Consider the following 22,651-nt stretch of genomic DNA (forward strand, 5'->3'; position numbering starts at 1 on the left):
TTAATGTCGCACACCTTGCTGTTAAGTATATCCCCAGGTATTTAACTTTCTTAACTATCTAGAGGTCTGTTTTTTCTGATTGGTTTTTTTGTTTATCTGTAAGGGTTTTGACTATCAGTTTGGTCTTATGCTTCTCCAAATTCTTCAATTTTGTCAATAATTTAGGGCTTGTCTCCAAGGGGTCTTCTAATATAAATACCAAATCACCAGCAAATGCACCACTGAATATTTGATTTAAATGCTACATATTCAAAAAGCTAGATCACTTTCCTTCTGCGTAACCTCAGTAGATTACCATGGGATCAAATAAGATCAAATCAACATAAATTGCCTAGAACTCAATGAAAGAATAATAAATTCAAATATTATAAAAAATTCAACAAGATAACACTCTCACAGCCATTTGTGAAATGGCTTATCTAAGCAATGGCAACAAAAGCCCACTAAAAAGAGTTCTTTGATTTGTTTTTTTCCATTTAGGATTGTGCTGTCATTGAATAGTAGGCTATGACAAACATGTATATGTCAATCTTTCCTAAAAATTATATTTCTAGTTTATAAATAAACCAACAGAAAACAGAGCAAGGTCATTCTGGGATTCATGCCATTGCCGCTTGGGGGTGTGTGTGAAAGCCCTAATAAGCAGGCATATACATAGAATGAAGGCTACTGCTAAGCTTGTAAGCCGCCCTGAGTCTTCGGAGAAGGGCGGGATATAAATGGAATTAAAATAAAAAATAAATAAATAAATAGCAATCATAGGAGGAGATTGGAAGAATTTCAATTGGCTCTACCCTCCTCTGGATTGGTTCATTGGTTCTTGACACCTTGGATGGATCTCTCCTGGAAGCGGGGGGGCGGGATCTGTTCTACTACTTCCACCCTCCCCCATTTCTGAAGAGTCTACATGTAACTTCATTCTGTGACTGTGCATAATTCTAAAATGAGAGAGAAATATAGGTGAATACCGAGGCTCTCTGTTGCAGATGTTCACCACATGACACATGTGGCATGGAAACCTAGCTTCTCTCTTGCCACAATTCCAACCATGAGGAAGGAGACCATTAAAAGCATTGAACTTTCTTTTCCTTGTAGCACATAAAAAGCAGGCTAAAGCAAAGGAATTCACTTTGAAAATGTAAAGGAGATTTACATTTAAAAGAGAAAAAAAACCTGTGTCTGGTAAGTCTCCATAAAAACAGTCTTCCACAAGTCCACCTCCTCTGAGAAACCCTTTTTATGGAGGCTTACCCAAAGTGATGTCTTCCTGATGCAGCATAAGCCATTGAATGTCCTAATATTCTGACTTAGAGGAAAGGAAATACCAATATGTCATTGGGCTAATGCAGATCACAGCCAAACTGTTCCTCATGCAATTGGAAGCCCTTCACTCCAGTGATTATGTGCGGCAATTGTATATGCTGCAAACAAACACACACCTTTTCAGGATTAGTTCAGCTGGCTTCTACCTAACAAGGTATCTACAACACAGATGCAGATACTATTCATACATCCCAAATGCTGTCACAGATCAGAGTACTAAAACACAAATCTGAGGGGCCTCCAAATCTGAGATGATCATCCATCAGTTTTTTAGGCTGGCACATACCAGCAGCATTCTCTCCTGTGATCTAGACTGACATCTCAGGTTTTGAAAACTAAATCTCATTTTCTCAATAGAGGATTGCGAATTCAGAATAAGTGTCTTAAAGGACCTTTTTCTCAGCAACCACTGACCTCCCATGGCCAAAAGGTGGCATTACATTATCTTTACCTCAAATTATTGGCCTTTGGGAATACAGGTAATTAGTACAGTACAATGTAAAATGCTTCTAATCAACAAACCTAGGTTAAATTGTTAATGTAGTTGGTGTTTTTATTCCCATTCCCTATGGACAAATCTACAGAGAGTCATCTTTCTCCCATAGTAATAAATAGGTTCTGCCTGAGTGCAGTCCAACTGAGCAGAACATTTGCAATAATAATAAACACAGAGATTACCTTTATCTTTCTTACTCTGCCTGAGGTATTGAAAACAGCTGATTTTTCCTGAGTCACACTGATGTTTGTTCTAAGTCCAGCATCATCAATCATGACTAGCAGCAATTTCAAGGGAGCCAGTGAGGTTAAGGCATTTTCCAATCCTGCTATCTGAGATCAGAACTAGCATAAAGTTGAACACATAGTCGGGAATGGGTATTGAGCTGTAGAGTTTTTTAAGGGAACTTTTCTTAATTAATTTTAAGGCAATAATTGTGTGAAACAGTGTTATGCCAAACTCAGCATTATTTGCATTCCTTTCCTTTAAAATCATGGGATAGGTTGGTGATAAAGCATGATTTTACATTTTTGGAATCGTATGCAAGGGAGAAAAATCAGTTCCTCACAAGTTCAGTCTGATTTCTTTAAAGATCTCTTAATGTGATGGAGAGAATTAGAATAAAAGCTGATCTTTCTTATATTTAGAAAATATTTTTATTGGCGAAAGATAACTACAACAGGAACAAAATGCAATAGTGACAATATAAAAATCCTATAAGCACCATAAGGATTAAAATAAAGAGGAAAGAAAACCAATATTATAGAAATCATGTGGTATCGTGTAGTATCGATTTGTATCAATATGGGATTCTTTATCAATATTCAATATGGATCAGATATTACTTTCTAGCTACCAGCATTCATGGGGGCAGATAGGAAAGGTGATAGAAAATCTAGGTCTCCTTTGCACACATGACCAATCTGAATTCCAATATTGTCTAGCTGTTTGATAGGACATTGTGTGCACAGCAGGAGACAATAGTGGATACAAATACTGTTAAGACATGGGGTTCATCCTTTCTGAAGGCTGCTTCCATATCTGGATGCCTAAAGTAAGATAGGGCATTCATGTAATAGTGGTGAGGGAACTGTTCTTCTCTGCTGCCCATTTGTTAGTTTATACAGTAACAGCAGTCTGAAGCCTTAAACATGCCCCTGATGTTCGGTTGCTGATCCTTTCCTAGTATGCTAGCTAGACCAGGGGTAGGCAACCTCGGCTCTTTTATGACTCATGGACTTCAACTCCCAGAATTCCTGAGCCAGCTACGCTGGCTCAGGATTTCTGGGAGTTGAAGTCCATGAGTCATAAAAGAGCCGAGGTTGCCTACCCCTGAGCTAGACCATGTCTCTGTGAACTTTGGATATTATGTATACTACTACATATACCACTACTACTGAAAGTAATAAAGAACTGTAACAGGACTGACTTCCCCATGACTTTGCACAAACTTCTTAACTAGGATTGATTCACACCTGCAGCTGAGTTTATGGGATAATAATTATTCACTAATAAAGTTACGTCTATATATGTATGAATTGGCTCCGTACAACTTTCATTCGGTTGTTTTTTCCAATGGCCCTAAATTGTGCTGTTATTTGTTCCACATTGGTTAATAACAGATTGATTTGCCATTTTTAAAAGTCAATTTATAATCAAAATTCTTGAAAATAACCTAATAGAAAAGACGTTACAGAGAACGTTAACTGCAGCAGTATAAGCCTGGGACTATGGTACAATGCACATGGTACAATGTGAGCAGATACAAATCACATGGCTTGTCTATAAGATTACTTAACGACAGCATTGGCTCAGATAAATGCTCCCTTGCCACTGCCACCCACATAGCAAGACACCTGCCCTTCCTATCATGTGCATGATCCATCTGGCACACTATACTGAAAAGCTAAACAGATAGTCGTTGAAACCCAGTCAAGAAAAACCATGCTTATCTTCTAGTGGGAAAAAAGCAATAGGGGAAAAAATAACATGTCCAGATGACAGAGCAGAAAGATGCAACACATTATTTATTATGAGATAAAAAGTAGACAATCCAGTCTACACACCTAACATACATCCAAGTTATCTCCACACTTTTAAGATAATCAACTTTCTTCTTTATAAGAGGCAAAATTATTGTCTGCCTGTTAACAGTCTCCCAAGCCCTCATACATTTTCATGAAATGTTTACAAAAAAGGAGAAATGATATTTGGAGACATCATTCATTATTATATTCAGTAATTACAACCTGCTATTATAGAATTAGTAATCAATTTCTTAGGAAGATGCAGGCAGCTCTAAAAGAAATGTAGGTCAATCTTGCTCACCCAGGGACTAAACTATATTCTCATTTTTATGCACATAAATTAGGCATAGTATTTATTGAACTAATCTATTGTTGTGTGATTATGCAAGAGCAAGAGTTACGCTTGGCCTAGCAACCTAAATTCAGAAGTTGCAAATAATGGGGAGTGTGGAACCTGGAACTTTACCCTGAATACTATTTTCAATACTTTTCCAGCTGTGAGAATCAGTATTTAATGTAACAGAATAATAGAGGGACAAGAATAAGAAAATGTATTCTATCCAGTGAACCAGATACCTCATAATTTTACTGAGATAGCAATTTGCTGCTATTCCATTAGCTTTTTGATAAAATGGACACATATCTTAACCCCTGTGCAATGCACATAAAAAAGCAGAGTTTGGCTGCATCTTGATTTTTTTCAAGGTTCAGATACTTTTTTCCAGGCATACAGATGAATGATTGTAGAATTGAGAAAACAAATGTAAAAAGCTAGATTAAACCAAAATTTATATCCTTATAATTTGACCCAAATATCCTTTGGAAACCAATAAACCCCATTAGGCATTTGGGGTGGACTAATAAGAACATGCTTCCCTTTCTGCAGAGTTATGTAGCATCAATGAACTCCACAGAAATTAAATAAGAGATTGTGCCATACCATTTGTATGCCTGGTGGTTTCTGCTCCCCTGCAGAAATCTCTATTTTGTGTTGTAAGTTTTATATCCCAAACAACGAATGAAGACACTTTAGAGAAATACTGAACAGCATTACCGGTACTTCATTTGACTGCTAAGATATGTTTCAATGCATCTATATCCTTGTATCTGTCTAAATCACAAAGCATGAATTACAAGTAAATGATAATATTTTGTGTTATTGTCATCCAAGTATTTTGTTTTGCTGATATTTTTACATTTGGCTGCTTGTTCTAACATTTGTGATTTAAGTCCAGCTTCAATTCATACTCACTAACTTTAGAATTCACATTGGATGGCTTTCTCATTAGAGAACATTCTAGGCAGGAATGTGATCAGAATTTACATAGGGTTTTGTTCCTTTGGTTCATGAAAATACTTCTCAAATTCTGGACATGTAGCAGTTTAGATGATACGCAGCATTTTTTGCTGTATCAGAACTGTCCTTCTGCCCTTGCCCTTTATTCTTCAATGATAATAAGAAAAGATTATTAGTAAATGCTATCCTCTTTATATTTTATTAAACAGCTCCCATGCGTTACAGTAATATTAACTCTTGCTTCCTCTACGCAGTGCTTCTACAATCTACACCATCAAAATTATAATTCATAACTAAATAGATGATGATGATGATGATGATGATGATGATGATATGATTCTCCCTTTACCAGTCTACATATGTGAGTGCAGGGATAATATATTTGCAACCTGGTACTCTTCAGATACCTTTAAATAAAATTTCTATCAGCTCCAATATGGCCAGTAGTAAGAGGTTAAGAACAATGATTATCTATTCTTCCAAAAATGTTTGTGCCAATATTACTGCAGATAGATAGTATCAAGTAGATTGTTTAATGCAATGTGCTTCAGCTCCCCTTAGTTGGTTAGATTCAATCAAGACTATGTTTTCTGCAGTCCCAGCATTTATTTTATTTATCATGTTTAGAAACTGCCCATCTTATTTAATTTTTAATTTTAATTTATTGCACAGATGATTTTAATTTTATTTTTATCTTAATTTCTGTACTTATTATATGTTTTGTTGTTAACCGCCCTGAGTCCTTTGGGAGATAGGGCGGGATATAAATCCCATTAATAAATAAATAAATAAAATCTCCCTCACAGGGAGAAATAGAAAGACATTAGAGGTTGTGGGTTGTAATTATATATTTCAACTCTAAAATAGTACTAAAATAGTACTACGTTTCCTATCCCTAAAATCTTGAAAAGAGCCCTCTTTTCTTTCCTTCCACCTTTCCCAGCATTATAGAGATCTAGATATCCAAAATAGGCTACAATGAGATGGAGCAAATGAATATCAAGTATCAACACTATGGACATTATGTCATGTAAACCCCAAATCCTGAGCTGAATAGCTGAATAAACTATTATTAAATTACCCACAAGTATGCTTTTGTAGTTTCTCTTGTATCATATTCAAACTCACAAATTTGCCTTTTATAAATGTATACCGGTAATCCCTGCAAGTAAAATTTTTAATATAAATTTCTTTGGTAACAGCAACATTTCTAAAAATTGGGTACCGTAATTGTTTCTTCATCAACGATTTTCATTCGTTTGGCTATTGTCCTTCTTTTGAAATTTGTCAATTTTTTTCCAGAAACTTTATCACTGACTGACTGCTTCTCAGGGTGGACTGACAGGTTTTTGAAGACACTGATTTTAGAGCATACTCAGAATGAGTTATACCGGCACTGTAATTATACCCTTTTTTGTTAGATCTGTCTCTCACACTGCCTCACCATTTTGTAAAATAAAAACAAAACTGTTAACTTCTACAGAAAAGAAAGTGAAGTATAGTGTGAATTGAATCTTAAGAAATGAATACAAGAGGGAATTGAACTGTATCTTGGAGGTTCCAAGGGAATATCATAGGCAACTTTTCTGTTATGCCAAGCTTTTTTCAAACTTCCTTGAGAGCTGCTACCTTGACCCTGTCAGTCAGAGAATCAATGCATCTAATGGTTTTGCTTCTGCAGAACTGTTTCCAATTTGAAAAATAAACACAACCTGTGATGATTGAAAAAAAGGAAGCACCCATTTTACAGTTCGTGACTCATTTTATTTCAGCTGTTCTGATTATTTAATTTCACCATCCAAAATGCATTACTTTTACAGCATTTGGTTTACATAGAGATCCAGCTTGCTGTTATGGCCTGATTGAGATCAACCTCTGGATTCAGGCTTTGAGGCAGACTTAAATCATTTTCCATTTTGTCCCCCACAAAGGATTTTGACAATAAAGGCAGTTTTACAAAAGCTGGAACAGGTGAGGAAATTAGGAGAAAATATGTATGCAAACGGGTATGTTGGCCTTAGTGTGATTTATGAGACCAAGATCAACTGTTCCATTTTGAACTCCTTCAAGAAAGGGGGAAAAAACTCTGCTAAAATAATGTGAAATAATAATGATGATGATCTCGTTTCGGCTTTTTGCTTGGGGAGTCACGAAGGGCTGATAGCAGAGGCTACTTCAGCAGATAGTCAACCACAGAAGCCGTTTCTGCTCCTCACAGATTCGAGGGCAGCGGCTGCACAAATCTTAAATGTGGCTGTCACTCAATCACAACGAAAGGGGGAAGGAAGGAGCGGTTGAGGCCGTTGGACAAATGCCTCGAACGCGCAGCAGCCTCAACCCCTCGCTGCCCTTTCCTAAAGCGGGATGGGGGGCAGGGAGCGGCTGCAGCAGAGTACGCAGGCGTCAAAAACTCAGTTAACCTTGCGTGAAGCGAGTCAGACGCGAGAAAGTACATGAGAGCTAAAGAGCAGTGTAAGAAAGTCCATTATTTAGAACGGCGGGGGCGGGGTTGAAAGGGACGGTTCATTCTCTTCTACATCGCTTTGGGGCCTAAATGGAGACTCCAGAGAAAGCACAAGTAAATATATAAAGGATTCTCTCATCAATCAGAACAAACTTTTCTTTGAAAATTGATATACAAACAAAACGACTTTTTTTGTCCAAATGGTACAATCCATCTGCATTTAACCAATCATAAAATAGTCTCTTAGGGGTATCATAAATTACCGGGTAGAACTACGACGCTAAGGCCAACGCACGCTAAAATTGTAGCCTAGAATGACATCATCCTTTGCCTGAGCGTGGAGGGAGCAGGACGGCGTCGTGCCAAAGAAGAAGAGATTGACCATCGACCTTATCAATCACAAACTGAATTTCTTTTGAGCGACATATGCTGAGAACCAATACTCTGAGGCCAGAGGCAGTGCCCTGGCCAAAAGGCGGGAAAACATGAAAGTGACAGCCAATGGAAACGTTCTAGCGAGGCGCTTAACCAATCGACTTTTCCTATTTGGAATCCTCCGATGGAAGCATCAGCCAATGAATGGAAGAGTAGCGGGGTTCTTCGTGTACTGTTGCTAAGAGAGCTTCGTATTGTATATCCCCGCGACCAAGAAGAAAAGGCGGTGAATGTGGGGCTATATTGTGTGTGTGTGTCTGTGTGTCTGTGTGTGTGTCTCTCTCTCTTTCTCCCCTCTGCATCACACCCGCCCCTCCGCTTCCATGAGAGCCTGATGTCTCTGGGCTCCATTTAATCTCTCACATCTCAGTCCCAATAAATGCACATCTCTTCCTCCAGCTTCCCCGAAGGCCCATTTTTATGGTGAAGATCAATACAGGCCATGGTGAAACTGGCTGCCAAATGCATCGTGGTGGGTGAGTCCCCAAACTGGCCGCCACTGTTTTCAGTTGTATCTTTTTTTTTTACAGGGCCTGGATAATCCTAAATCAAGATTTGGGTCAGGAAACTCAGTTACTTCCCAGCGGTTTCCTATCAAAAATTGCACTTAAAATGAGTTGGGTAATTTGGAAATAAGGACGAGGAATCTGCTTGATTCTCAGTAGGATAAGATTCCTCCTAACCTTAAATTTAGCAGCCAAGCTATAATGTGGCTTCTTTGGCTTGGTGTCATGCTGGTATATTTAGTAAATTGTTAAAATGTGTTTAGGCTTAGGAGAATTAGGCTTAGGAGAATTGTGAACCCAATCACTTGCTGGTTGCTGCTTTGCAACAGTTCAGGATTTTTTCCTGCCTTACCTAGGGATGCCAGCAATCTGAAACTTTTGATATTTCCTTCAGGCAAATCACGTGTTCTACTGTTGTGCTAAACATTTTAACCAGTGAGAATTGCTTCAAAGGCAGTTTGATGGAGCACACGTTGAATCAGTTTCCTTACCTTTATAGGACAGTGTTCTTTCCCTACGTGCCTGTTAGCTTGAGTGTCTTTTGGCATCTCTAAATCCAGGGTTTTTCAAACTTAAGGCTGCAGAACCTGTTAGCTGAAAAATAATTCTCAGAACCCGAATAAACACTTTTTTCCTGTTTTTTCTATTAGTCTCTCAAAACCTATACAAATATTTACATTGCCAAGATCTACACTGCATTGGCACAGGGTCTGTACTGCAGTGGGTGATGAGAGTCAGGGTGGACTAGAGCAGTAAGTTAAGACAGACATACCGGTAGGATGTGTTAATGGTGGAGAAAGGTGATTAAGGGCAGCTGGGTAAATCCCTGTAGTATGGCATAGACAATAGTATATTGTGTGAGAAGTACCTGAACCCCAAATTGTGAGTTGTATATCTGTGTTCTAAATGAGGTCTGTACCACATACAGGCCGCCAGGCAGGCAATTGACATTTTTAAAAAAATTCACCATCACTAGGAAGAACTGCCACCCTAAAAAACACCATGCTAAGCATCTTTTTTTATTATGTGTGCCTTTTGTTTTTGCCCATTTTCATCTTCATGGTATCCTTTCTGAGGTGTTTGATGATTGGAAGTACATATGAAATTTCTATTGCCAAGTCATCATAGATTAAAATAGTATTCTAAGGAGAGCCTTATTGTTTAATTATTCCAAGCATGGAATTTGTCCCACATACCAATATTAAAGAGAATGCTGGAGGTTGGTGCTTCATTCTGTACAATGTCTGCTTCCTATTTAACTTCAAGCATTTTTTTAAAAAAAAATTAAATTCAAACCAGCCAGGAAGCCTGGAGGATACTATATGCATACCCTTGACTCACCCTTGAATTTCTATGGGTTTAGGCTTTCCACAGAAAGCTTAGTATAGATATATATACGGTATATTTGTTGTTTAACATAGCCAATAATAATAAAATGGAAGAGAACTCACAATTTCTTAAGTACAAATGGCTTAATCAAAGAGCTTTTTATCCGTTTGTGATGCAGGTGATTCAACTGTGGGGAAGACTGCTTTGGTCCAGATGTTCTGCAATGATGGGGCTCATTTTCAGAAAAACTATACCCTGGTGAGCCTTATGAGAGATACTGAGGAACTAAGTATTAATTATGATCTTTAAGATCAATATTAGAATTTTTTTAAATGCTAGAGCCAGTTTATACCTTTACCCAACCAGTTATTTTCAGGTGGGAAAACTATTCCATTCCATTTTCCACTACATACATACACATAAAAAAGGGAATGGGCATCCCTACAGTAGCCTGTTTATATAGACGCTCAATTGGAACTGGCAGATATAATGCCGATCTGACCTTTACATGCCCATTTTCTATTTGAAATATATTTGTGTTACTTTAGACCGTTGGCTAAATATATGTATGAACTCATCCCCAAGCAATATAGAATAAACTTTAAAGACTTAATAAAAAAATATATTTAAATTAAGTGAATACATCATTTTTCATTTAATTTTGTTTTTTTCAGCCAAGATCTTACTATCCAGTATTTGAGTTTCTCTGACTTAAAAATATCGAGCGCTGGGTATTGTGAAGGGTCACTTGAGAGACCTAACAAGTTGTAAAGTAAACTGATTTTATTATTATTTGATATATTTTTCTATGTTCTGAACGATAGACAATAGGAGTGGAACTATTGATGAAGACAGTACCTATTCCAGGAACAAATGATAGCGTGGTAAGATTGACTATGATTTAGAATTATTTTTTTTTAAAAAAACTCCTTGAACAGACAGTTTTGTCAGAAATACTGTTTGTGTTTTGTTAAGCTTAGCCATTTGTGTTCAGCTGCATGCGGAACTTTAATATTGCCTGTATAGAAATAGGGATGGCATTTCATTGTCTGAATCGTTTAATCTGAATTTCTCCCATATTAAAAAAATAGAAATAGTCATAATTAGTTGCATTATTATTTCAAATTTATTATAGCCACCCACTCCCATGAACTCTGGGTGACTTATAAATACCAAACAATAAAAGCAGTTAAAAATATACAGCACCAGAGGGACCACAAACTTAGGCAATCATAACAATAACAAACCAAACCAAAACAGGCGCACAAACACATCATCCCAAGCCTAAGGCCAAAGCCAAGTCTTAAAGTTGTTTCATAACCCTAGGACAGAGGGAACTGTCCATACCTCTGGAAGGTGCTGTCCAAAGAGTAGGGCCATAACAACGAAGGCATGCTTCCTTAGTCCCATAAAACAACAATATTCAATAGAGATCTGGAGCACATCCACTCTGCTAGATCATATTGGTGGTCCATAAAGATTGGAGGTAGGCAGTCTCTAAGATATCCAGGCCCTAAGCTATAAAGGGCCTTATAGGTAATACCGAGCATATTAAATTGCACCTGAAATCTATTGGCAACCAATCACCATAGTAACAATGCTGAGAGGCACCCATTAATGCTTGCACTTTTGCATTTTGTACCAACTGTGACTTCCGGATAGTCTTCAGGCAACCCCATGTACAGCACATAACATTAATCCAATTTCTTTGATACTATACAAGTAGACCTCAACTTACAACAGTTTGTTTAGTGACCATTCGAAGTTTCAACAACACTGAAAAAAGTGACTTAGGACCATTTTTCACACTTATGACGGTTCCGGCATCCCCATAGTCACATGGATAAAATTTGGATGCCTGGAAACTGACTCAAATTTATGACGGTTGCAGTATATCAAGGTCATGTGATCCCCTTTTGCAACCTTCTGACAAGCAAAGTCAATAGGGAAGCCAGACTTGCTTAACAACTGTGTTGATAATTTAACAACAGTGATTCACTTAACAAAAGTGGTAAGAAAAGTCATAAAATGGGACAAAGCTCAGTTAACAAATTTCTCACTTAGCATAAATTTTGGGTTCCGTTGTGGTCACAAGTCAAGGACTACCTATATTTGCTTTATCCAGCCTTCTTTAAATACAAATTGCATTATGTAAACTTAATAAATATTATAAATATCTTTATTTGCATGGAATGTTCAGCATAGTATTTTCTTATTTTGAGTTTTGTATATTTTTGTTTGAGGAAAGCCAATGTTTTGAAGATGGTATTTGTGTCATCAGAAAACCCAGTAAGAGGAAATGCATGAATATATTCACAACACAACTTATGGGAATTTATTTTAAACCTTTTGTGTCAAATTAATTTTAAGATCCCATAGTCATTGAAAGTCTTGTATTTTTGCATCAGAAATACATAACTGTTAAATTGCCATTTGCTGTTTTGTTTACAGTATGTATTAAGTTAACTGGGAATAATACCTGACCTATTGGTTTATGTAAAGAAAAATAGTTCGAGATCTATGGACCATTCCTTGATCTCACACCATTGCAGCTGTGTATTGTGGTGATTCAGCACCACCGGTTGGTTCTTGAGGGAAGAGGGGGCTTGAGAGAATGGCATCTTTGTAACTTAGGTATGGCCTGGAGCTATTCTGTCTATGGAGTTTGAATTTATGATCTTAACTCAATAAATTATATTTATCTTTTATGCTGCAGGCTGATTAGCCATTTGCGGAAAGAGACTTTTCCCCCTAGCCATGTCTGAAAATTCTAGAATTCAAAAACTTCTGAACTATGGAATATTTTTTAATTAAACAGTGTATTTGTTCTCTTTTCAGGAACTCTTCCTCTTTGATTCAGCAGGCAAAGAACTCTTTTCTGAAATACTAGATAAATTGGCAAGTATAAAAATCTTCATTCAACTGTCTTTTCTCCTGGAAGATCTGCTGTTTGTTTGGATACTGTGATTCTTATTTAAAATGCTTTATTTTATTTGTTTTATTTCAGTTATAGTATATGCCACCTAATTTTTAAGACTTTTCACAGTGTACAATAAAGAAGAGGTAAAACATGTTTTTTTTCACAAAATAGAAAAACATCCAGAGAAAATGAACACCATCTCACAAATCAGACAATCTAGCAGGGGGTGCACCCACTCTGCCCCAAGGCCAAGAGAAAAAGCTAGATCTTAAGGGCTTGTCTAAACAAGATTGGGGAAACAGACATGCAACTGTCTAGGGGGAATGTCATTTCAGAGCACAGGCAGAGCCACTGAGGCTCTGTTTCCAGAGTTCCATTAGGTGGAATTGCTTAATAGATCCTGAGTATGCTAGATCAGCAAATAGTCTCTAAAGTACCTATGCCGTGTAGGGTCTTATAGGTGATAACCAGCACCTTCAATTGTATCTGGAAGCCAGCTGGGAGCCATGAAGCATTGGTGTTACGTGGCAGTACTAAGTATCCCCGGAACTGCTTTTGCTGCTGCATTCTGGACCAGCTGCAGCTTCCAAATGGTCTTTTAAGAGCAATCCCATATAGAGCACACTGCAGTGGCTCAAATGCAAGATGACCAAAGCTCCAGTCCTTTACCAAATGAATTAGATAAATCATAAGAAATTCTGTCTCAGGTTTTTTGGATCAACAGGACTCCCATCTGGCCTGTGAAACCAAGGCCATTCCCTCCCTGAAGTCCTCTTTCCCAAAAGAAAGCACTAGGGCAGTCCCCAAGCTTTTGTTCATTTGTTATTTTTCCCAGGTATAAAAATGTCAAGGAATGAAAGTGGCTGATAAGCACTGCCTTATTTGCTGGGTTTCTTAACTGAGTTCATTCACTCCTTAACTGTGTCTGCATAGAAAAAAAGTGCAGAGATGGATTATTTTAAGGCAGGGGTGTCAAGCCCGTCACGTGATGTGTCGCAATGTATCACGACTTTTTTCCCATTGCTGGAGCTGGGATGGGCGTGGTTTTGGCATAACGCATCCAGCCTGCGGGCTGGCAGTTTGACCCCCCTGTTTTAAGGGTGCAGCTTTGTGGAAGAAAACCATAACTCATCATTTAGGAGGTGTCCCAGATAACAAATATGCCCCTTTAGCAAGAAAACATGCTATATGTCTTCATGCAATGGTAGCTGGTCTGATTCTTATGCTAGAAAATACAGTTGTGTTATTTTCTATACCTTAATTGTTCAGAGACCTTGAATATGTATTCTTGTCTTGCATGTTTAAAACACAGAAGTAGCTATAACTGTTTTAATTTGTTTTTTTAATTGACAATTCAAAGAATAAAGTTTAATTGCAGTTAAAGGCATCATTTTCTCTTCCTTATTTTATTTCTGTTTGAAACAAATTGCTTTGTTTCCTTGGAAATGGCTGATACTCCGGACTTTAAAACAAATGTACTCTTATTAAATGTTGTTTTGTTCGTTCACACATTTTTATTTATTTACTTAAAAAACATGTCCCCTTTTATAAGTAGATGATATTTCCGAATGGAATTGCCTGTGGATTTTTGTAAAAAAAAATTAGACTATTTTAAATTGGATTTTATTATGTTTCTTCTACACAACATTTTGCCATTTTTCTTATAGAGGATGTAAGGGTGATTTATTTCAGCATAATTTATAATATTTTCCTTTTACTATATAGTGGGAACAGCCCAATGCCCTGTGCATTGTGTACGATGTCACCAATGAGCAATCTTTCAATAACTCTGCTCAGTGGCTAGAAAGGCTAAAAATCCAGACATCAGGTATTCATATTCCAGGTAGGAAATTGTAAATGTCTTTGCATATATATATATATATATTCTACAGCTCATACTCCTCAAATATGCTGGAAAACAGAACCTGAATTCCAAACAATTGCTCTCTTCAGTTTACTCAGCCATACAATGCAGAATTGTAAAAAATTATATTCTAGCTGATTCCTTTGTCATCCTTTTCTCTTGATAAACGTCAGACTATTCTTTTTAACTTGTTGGCTTGCTTATCTGTAACAATCCAATATTTCCTTTCTTTCTTTCTTTTTTTTAGCTGTCCTGGTGGGCAATAAGATTGATTTAAGTGATAGGAGAATTGTAGAGCGCAAACAAGCACAACAGTGGGCAGAAGCAAATGGCTTGGAATACTGTGAGATATCAGTAGTGAGTAGCTTTAGTTTACTGGATATATGTAAGTGCAGTTATTTGCATTTTAAGTAAAGGCTGATTACTTTGGTTGATTTATGCAGTAGCTTGATGAAATAACTACTAACCCATTTGTAATTTTTTTTTCTCTTTACAGAAAGAGATGGAAAATTTTGAAGCTCCTTTTCACATTGTGGCAAATTCTTTCTATCGATTGTACAAAGAGAAAGTAGAAATTTTTCATTCATTGGTGTGAGGTGTCCTTAAGTACAGTATGGTGGATTAAAAAGAAAACACACCAACAAAGAAAATGGAAAGTAGATTTTTGTTGTCATTTGCTTTCCATCATAGAAAATTATAATTCTTCAGCAGTAATTTCAGGTCTCATCTGCTTATCGTTTGTTCTGTGATGGACCTTTTTATAAGAGACATTCTTTTTGGTTATCCTTTTTGCATGAATTCAGAGTGTAAATACTGTGAAATATTTAACAAATTTCATAAGGGTAAATCTATCAATTAATAAACATGCCATTACTCTGTACATTTCAACAATACGAACAATCTATTTCTTGCAGTTAAGTAATATCAAGTAATTGTTATTCAGAAATCAACACACAGTAAAAGTTATATTTTAACTTTAGTTTTCTGAAGGTAGAAATGATTAATTCTTAATCCTTAGAACTTTTTCTTCTGCAATTTTGTTCCTGCCATCTCAAAATACCATTTGGTGGAGTTCTGTTTGGATGTTAGTAGCTAAACCATTGTTATAGGCCTTTTTGTTGCCTTTTTTTTAACTGCAGGGGACCAATTATTTTAATGGAAGAAAAAGGTTGAGACACCATTTTACCCAATGTCATTCTTAATACTATATTAGTTCTAAAAACATGGCAGGTTAGGAGATTTATTTGGCAGGGTTTCTTCATATCTTACTTGTGTTGTAACTGGTGGACTTTTCAACATTTCCATCATTGGTATACAAAAAATCTGCTGGGAATAATAAAAATGTGTTTATTTTAAACAAAGATTATATTGGGAATGTTTGTCACAATAAGCCAGGGGCTCAGAGCAGGTCAGGCCACATAGTTCCAAAATATCCTATTGTTTTAAAAAATGTAATGTTTCTGCCAGCTAGAAATGGGACAGAAACCCATCATAGATTTAATTTAAAACAAAAATGATAGAAATCCACAGATATGAAATTTGATATACCTTACTACATACAAAATGAATGAACCGAAAACGAAGCTAGAGCATTGCTTGGGTAAATTTGAATTATATGAAAAAGGCAGGATTTCAAACCATCAGGTCTCTAATTCCACCAGAGGAGAAAATATTTTATTCCTGTTGCAAGAAATGGATAGGTCTTGCCTAGGTGTACTTGCTTCTAATTTACTTCAGTTTAGAATTGCTTTCCAAAACTGTTGCTCCTCTTGAACTAGCTTGCTTTCTTTTTCTTTCTTTTTTTCTGCTTGTGTGGCTGCTCAGTGCTTTTTGCAAAAGGTCATCTGGCTCATTAAGAAAGCAAAATCTGCAATTTAAAGACCACATCAAATGTTTTTCAACAAGTTTGAGTTGAATAGTTAGGTCACAAACTACACTATTCTGAGTATATTAATTTTTAGTTAAATGTATCTTTCAGATTTAAATCTGGTAACTGTACCCTAGGGCTGTGCACCTTTCCTGACTACCTGAATCTGTATGTATAAACACAAAACAATTTTGATTTACCTTTGAAATTGCTGCACAAAACCTTTGAGAGATACAGCTTTCTTGACCCTTCAGCAGTAGGTTTGATGGCACGCTTTGATTATTTCACAAAGCATCCCTCTGAGTGCTTTGCACAGCCCTAGCTGTACCTTCTGTATCCCTCACACAACACTTACTAATATTCCTACATATTGCTGGACACTTAGAAAAGATCAACAGGTAATGAATACATTAATTATTTCAGTACACACAGTTAGCTGTGTTTGGGTAACTCCAAAAGGAATTGCATTCCTCAAGTTACCTTTACTACCATTATTGACTTTTTCATTTTCGAAGTGTATTTTGTTAAGCTGAAATAATTGGTAGAGAAAACTGCAAATTGAGAATGTTGGGCAGTTTGGCAAATGCCTTATTTCCAGTCCTGCATTGGAAGTTAGAACTGTCAAAGACGTTCCATTCCTAGTTTTGTTATGATCCCGAAGGAAGCTTTATATTTGGGGTATTCAGATATGAAGTTCTCTTAATCTTTGTGAGCTACTTGTCAGATGGCAGCATGAATGAAAAGATGTGTGACGGTGTGTGAGGTTCATTTGACAATACTGCTTCTCCAAGGAGTAAAGGAATAGTGCTCAAGTTCAAGCAAGCAGGCAGACATGGAATCTTGGGTGGATTTGATGAATTTGTGCTTTTAAAAATCTATGCACGTGTAAAGAAAAGCAGCAGATCATTTCTTAGAACTGATCTATTATGCCCACTCATATAGTAAAATGTAGATGAATTGAATCCAAGCCATTGATAACCACTGATTGTGAATGCATAATGAGCTCAGAGGCCACATGGAACATTGCATGTGGTTGATTGCAGAAATAACACAATATGATTGACAGAGCAATCTACCCCTGAAGTGGCTTATTCTGAACTAAGTCATAATGGAGATAGCCCAGTCCAATTTCATATTTGGTTCTGGATTAACATTGAGAAAAGCAAAATCCATAATCTAATGTAGGAAAAACATAAAAAACTGCAACTTCAAATATAATATTTGTACATAATCTAGACTTTACCAAGATTCACATCAATATGTGAACATATATTTTAGCCACCATTCTTTTAAAAATAATTTTCTTTCAAATGTCTGTATTTTGTGGGGATAATTAACAAGCAAATGATGCAGCAATAATAGACTTTACATTGGTACTCCAAATTTTGTGTATGCCTAATAAGCCCCCCACCCTTTTAATTTTTTTTTAGCATTCCTTGCCTCTTTTAAATTTTATATACTGATTTTAATATTTTATTGTACACCACCCAGATTTCTTCTGTGAGAAAGATGCACTGCTCTTAAATATGATAGATAGATAGATAGATAGATAGATAGATAGATAGATAGATAGATAGATAGATAGATAGATAGATAATGATAGATGATGGATGGATGGATGGATGGATGGATGGATGGATGGATGGATGTGTCAGAGGGGCAGATTAAGCTTGGCTTTAGTGGGAGAGTGTTAATGCAAAAAGCTGAGTCTCTAAAATAAGCTCTTTCTATTCTCCATATTCTCATGGTTGAAGATCTAAGAATGGTTTTCTTAGGCAACAATTGAACCACAGCAGCTTATACTGCTGTTGATAGTGTTTGAATTCAGTCTAGTACTGAGTAGTGTACAGAAGTAATCATGATGATTTTTAAGATTAATAGCTGCCCTTCAAGTTAGACCAGATCAAGAGGCAAGACATTGCAATGGTTAGTGGAGCTCTATTTTTTTAGGATATAATAACCAAATATTTCTCCCTCTATCAAAATGAGATAGTCTTGAATTTATTTTTTTCACTCTCCTCCTCTCTCTCTCTCTCTCTCTCTCTCTCTCCCTCCCTCCCTCTCTCTCTCCCTCTCTCTCTCCCTCTCTCTCTCTCTCTCTCATTGATGTTTATGTAATCATTCTTGCAATGCTCCTTCAACATCTTCATACTACACTACATGGTGTGGCTTTCATTCCTTACGGATAGGAAAAATAGCTAAACAGAAGTGACAGCTAGCAGAAGAGAAGGGATAGAGAGCACATAGTTAAAGAAGACTTCATGAGAGCAGGCTACTTTCTATAAGCTTGTTTCTCTTCACCAAGCTGAAATAGTACTAATTATTTCTTGGCTCGGGTTTGTTTCTTATGAATGTCATCAATGTGGAAAATATTACAAATTTTAGCACTGGCCATGAGTCTTTTTCCCTGTTTATAAAACCCATCATATATCTCTCAGTGTTATCCTGTTTTTAACTGACCAAGAATATTTTTATACAAAATCCTAGATAGAACCTACACCTTTCTCTAGCCATTGGTATGTTTCAATTGATATTGATACCTAAGATGATTATTTACATCACAGTGCTAGAAAAGGATTGAAATTTAATTATCAGTACTAATACGAGTTTAAAAAATGAATTTTGAATTAGGGTTATCCTAAGCAGGCATCCCCTTCATTCTCCTAGCAAGACTGCTTTGATTTATTTTACCATCTGCTTTTCAGTGCTGGAGATGATGCTGGAGATATGTGACTTGGGGCACTCAGGCGGAAACTGGCCTGCACAAGGCCGGGCATGTGTTTGTCTCCTAGCAATGCAGCGGTCAGCAACAAAAAATTTTGCTGCCATATCAGAGAGCAAAGGCTTGGAAATATTTCAGATGCAGCAAGATGGGCTGTAGGAAGGCAAGATTTGGGGAGGGTCAGAGGAGACAAGGAACTGACTGATAGGCTACATATAGATGTAATAAAATAGAGATTAAATAACCAGATAATTTAAAGATGCCGAGATATTAGAAGACAGGGATATGCAGACTTGGTAGTTGCTGATAAAATGACTTCATTTGTCCCTCTAGCAATGAGAAAATAGGAACAGCATGAATCAAGACTGATGGTTGGAAATGCCACAACAAAGCAAGAACAATTCTACCAAATGTGGCAGCTATATTTAAAAACCTCAAAGGTACCATAAAGAAATAATCAACATATTCAAAAAATCTCAAACAATACATTTAAAATTGCAGCCACATATATATTTTTTTAGGTATGATTCTAGAAACAAAAAAAATCACAGCTTGCTAAGTTATTTGTTAACAATTGGAAAAGCAAGCTTATCACAACACTGGAAAAGACAAAACTTGATGTCAGATTGGGAGACTAAAATTGGAGCATAAGCTGCAATAGCAAAATGGACAGTATATCTGGGTCAACTACTACTACATGACCCAGAGAATGGGGCATTTGTTTTCAAAATTTCTGTATTATATGATGGTATTTTGTGCAAATGGTTCTTGTGGCTGTAATATCTGTCATATTTTCACATTCGTCTGAAATAAGGGTGCCACCAGGAAAGCCTCCAGAGGTGTATAATGCACAGATAAATGGAATGGTTGCCAGGTGTAGGGTGGCAGGTGTAGGGTATCACCCTTTGTTAACCTCTTTTCACCACAATGTGGGGAGCCCACCATCTGCCCAAGCAATTTGAGCTTCATCAACAGGAATCAAATCAGTTTATTACAGCCATATGGCCAGAAACAGTAAAATATCCAATTGTAGTCTACTTAATTACATACATATATGGAATGAGCATGCTTGGATGGACTATGGATGATGAAGTAAAAGCAGATCCAACAGTTTTGATTGCTGACAGCCGACTAACATTAAGATCTCAGTTTCTAAGCTGTGAAGAAGAGCAGGATGAAATGGAGCAGCTGCGTAGATTCGCAAGCATCACCTGCAGAGTTGAGCCAAGAGGATGTGTTGGAATGGAGGCTTCACCACAAGTCCTCAAGCAGTCAATACATCATTTTAATGCATCTTTGCTGCATCAGAGGATGCATATTGACAGATGTGCTAGGACGTGTATACAGATGTCCTAACATTTCCATGACTTTATGTGGCATGGGGAACTGATAGCCATAGGAACTGTAGTGGCTTCTCATTAGCCAAGATGCTCTTTGAGATTAGAATTTCAAGAGCCATAGTCCATGCAAGGTCAGATGTCTTATTATTTACATCCCAGTAGATGGACAGCAGTGGCCAAATTATATTACTTAGACAAGTTCTAAAGAGCTAGATAGGCACCATAGCATGGAGGAAAAGGGGGGGATTGATTTTATTATTTAAAGTAAAATGAGATTAGTTTCTCTGTTTAAAATGAAGAGTGAGAAAAGTTCTCCCTGCTTGAATGAATGGCGGGGAATATGCCAAATAGGCTTTATAGGAAGGAATAGTCTTACTTATATCACTACATGCATGTCTTATATACCATACCCCAAGACTATAACAGGGTGAGCTAATTCTTTTCTAAAGCAGCTAGGCTTCTCTTCAATATTTTTAACAAATGTCTATCCATTCCAGTATGGATGATACACTTCCTATAATTTCTGGGGAAAGACTCAAATACTACATTCATATAACTCATAGAACCGTATTTAGTTTTGGTCACCACAATGTAAATAAGATGTTGAGACTCTAGAAAGAGTACAGAGAAGAGCAACAAAGATGATTAGGGGACTGGAGGCTAAAACATATAAGGAACGGTTGCTGGAATTGGGTATGTCTAGTTTAACGATGAGAAGGACGAGCGGGGACATGATAGCAGTGTTCTAATATCTCAGGGGCTGCCACAAAGAAGAGGGAGTCAAGCTATTTTCCAAAGCACCTGAAGGCAATGGATGGAAACTACAAGGAGAGAAGCAACCTAGAACTAAGGAGAAACTTCCTGAGAGTTAGAACAATTACCAGTGGAACAACCTGCCTCCAGAAGTGGTGAATGCTCCAACACTGGAAGTTTTTAAGAAGAGACTGACAGCCATTTGTCCGAAATGGTATAGGGTTTCCTGCCTGAGCAGGGGGTTGGACTAGATGACCTCCAAGGTCCCTTCCAACTAATTATTATTATTATTATCAATATCAATATTATTAAATGCAGCATATGTGTTGGTTTATGGTTCAGTGTGTCTTGTAAATTGGGTTAATTGAATAAACCAAGGTTTTGTAAATGATGAATAAACATTGTTTAAACACAGCCAAAAAGCTGTACTCAGTTTATATTCATCATAATTTACCTACAAGTAGTCGTCAGCTTACAACCATTCCTTTAGTACCATTCAAAGTTACAAAGGCATTGAAAAAAAAGTGAGCTTATTACTTTTTCACATGTGTTGCAGCATCCCCAGGGTTACATGATCAAAATTTGGATGTTTGGCAACTGGCATGTATTTTTGACGATTGCAGTGTCCCAGAGTCACGTGGTTCCCTTTTGCGACCTTCTGACAAGCAAAGTCAATGGGGAAGCCAGATTCACTTAACTGTAGTGATTCGCTTAATGACTGGCAAGAAAGGTCGTATAGTGGGACAAAACTCACTTAACAACTGTCTTGCTTAGCAATGGAAATTTGGGGCTCAAGTGTGATCATAAGTCAAGGGCTATTTGTAATAGCAGTGCTTTTTATCCCTTTGCAATTATGTAGAGAATGTACATAAAGCACTTCTGTGATATAACTCATGTTTATATTAACTGTCCATAAAACCAATCATTTCCTTAAACATGGACACTTGTGCATAATGTGGTCATTCGCTTTTACTTAAAATTTAATTGATAACCAGATTTAGAACCCATGATACTTAGTTTTAATATCTATCAAACTGTAGGAACTAGCCTAAATTATAAAATGGTTTGTCTTTAAGGGCATAGTGTTTTGTTCACATCTTGTTGCTTTTGAATAAATACTGATCTCTTTAACTAGTAGAGTTTGTTTTAGCTAATGTTGTTTGTAATGAAATTTAACTTTATAGTGCATTTCTTAGCAACTAATGTGTTAGTAACTAGTCTAGCTAGGATTATGTTTCATAAGCTCATTTATCTTTTCGATTATTTTCTTCTAAGATAGTGTGTGTATGTAGTGAGCTATTAAGTATT

The 22,651-nt window shown here is 36.8% G+C and overlaps 2 protein-coding genes across 2 annotated transcripts in view; both read left to right on the plus strand.

The window, feature by feature from the left end:
* The window catches only part of SSTR3 (somatostatin receptor 3), a 368,714-nt gene that overhangs the window by 334,766 nt on the left and 11,297 nt on the right, over positions 1-22,651 (plus strand). The gene's annotated exons all lie outside the window — the stretch shown is intronic.
* IFT27 (intraflagellar transport 27) lies at positions 8,263-15,977 on the plus strand. The gene is made up of 7 exons (XM_081330261.1): positions 8,263-8,518; positions 10,056-10,135; positions 10,702-10,761; positions 12,716-12,775; positions 14,523-14,640; positions 14,909-15,018; positions 15,158-15,977. The coding sequence occupies exons 1-7, from the start codon at positions 8,485-8,487 to the stop codon at positions 15,254-15,256; spliced, it is 561 nt and encodes a 186-aa protein (XP_081186387.1). The 5' UTR covers positions 8,263-8,484; the 3' UTR covers positions 15,257-15,977.

Source organism: Vipera berus, assembly GCF_964194415.1.
Source record: "Vipera berus genome assembly, chromosome: 6".
Lineage (NCBI taxonomy): Eukaryota > Metazoa > Chordata > Lepidosauria > Squamata > Viperidae > Vipera > Vipera berus.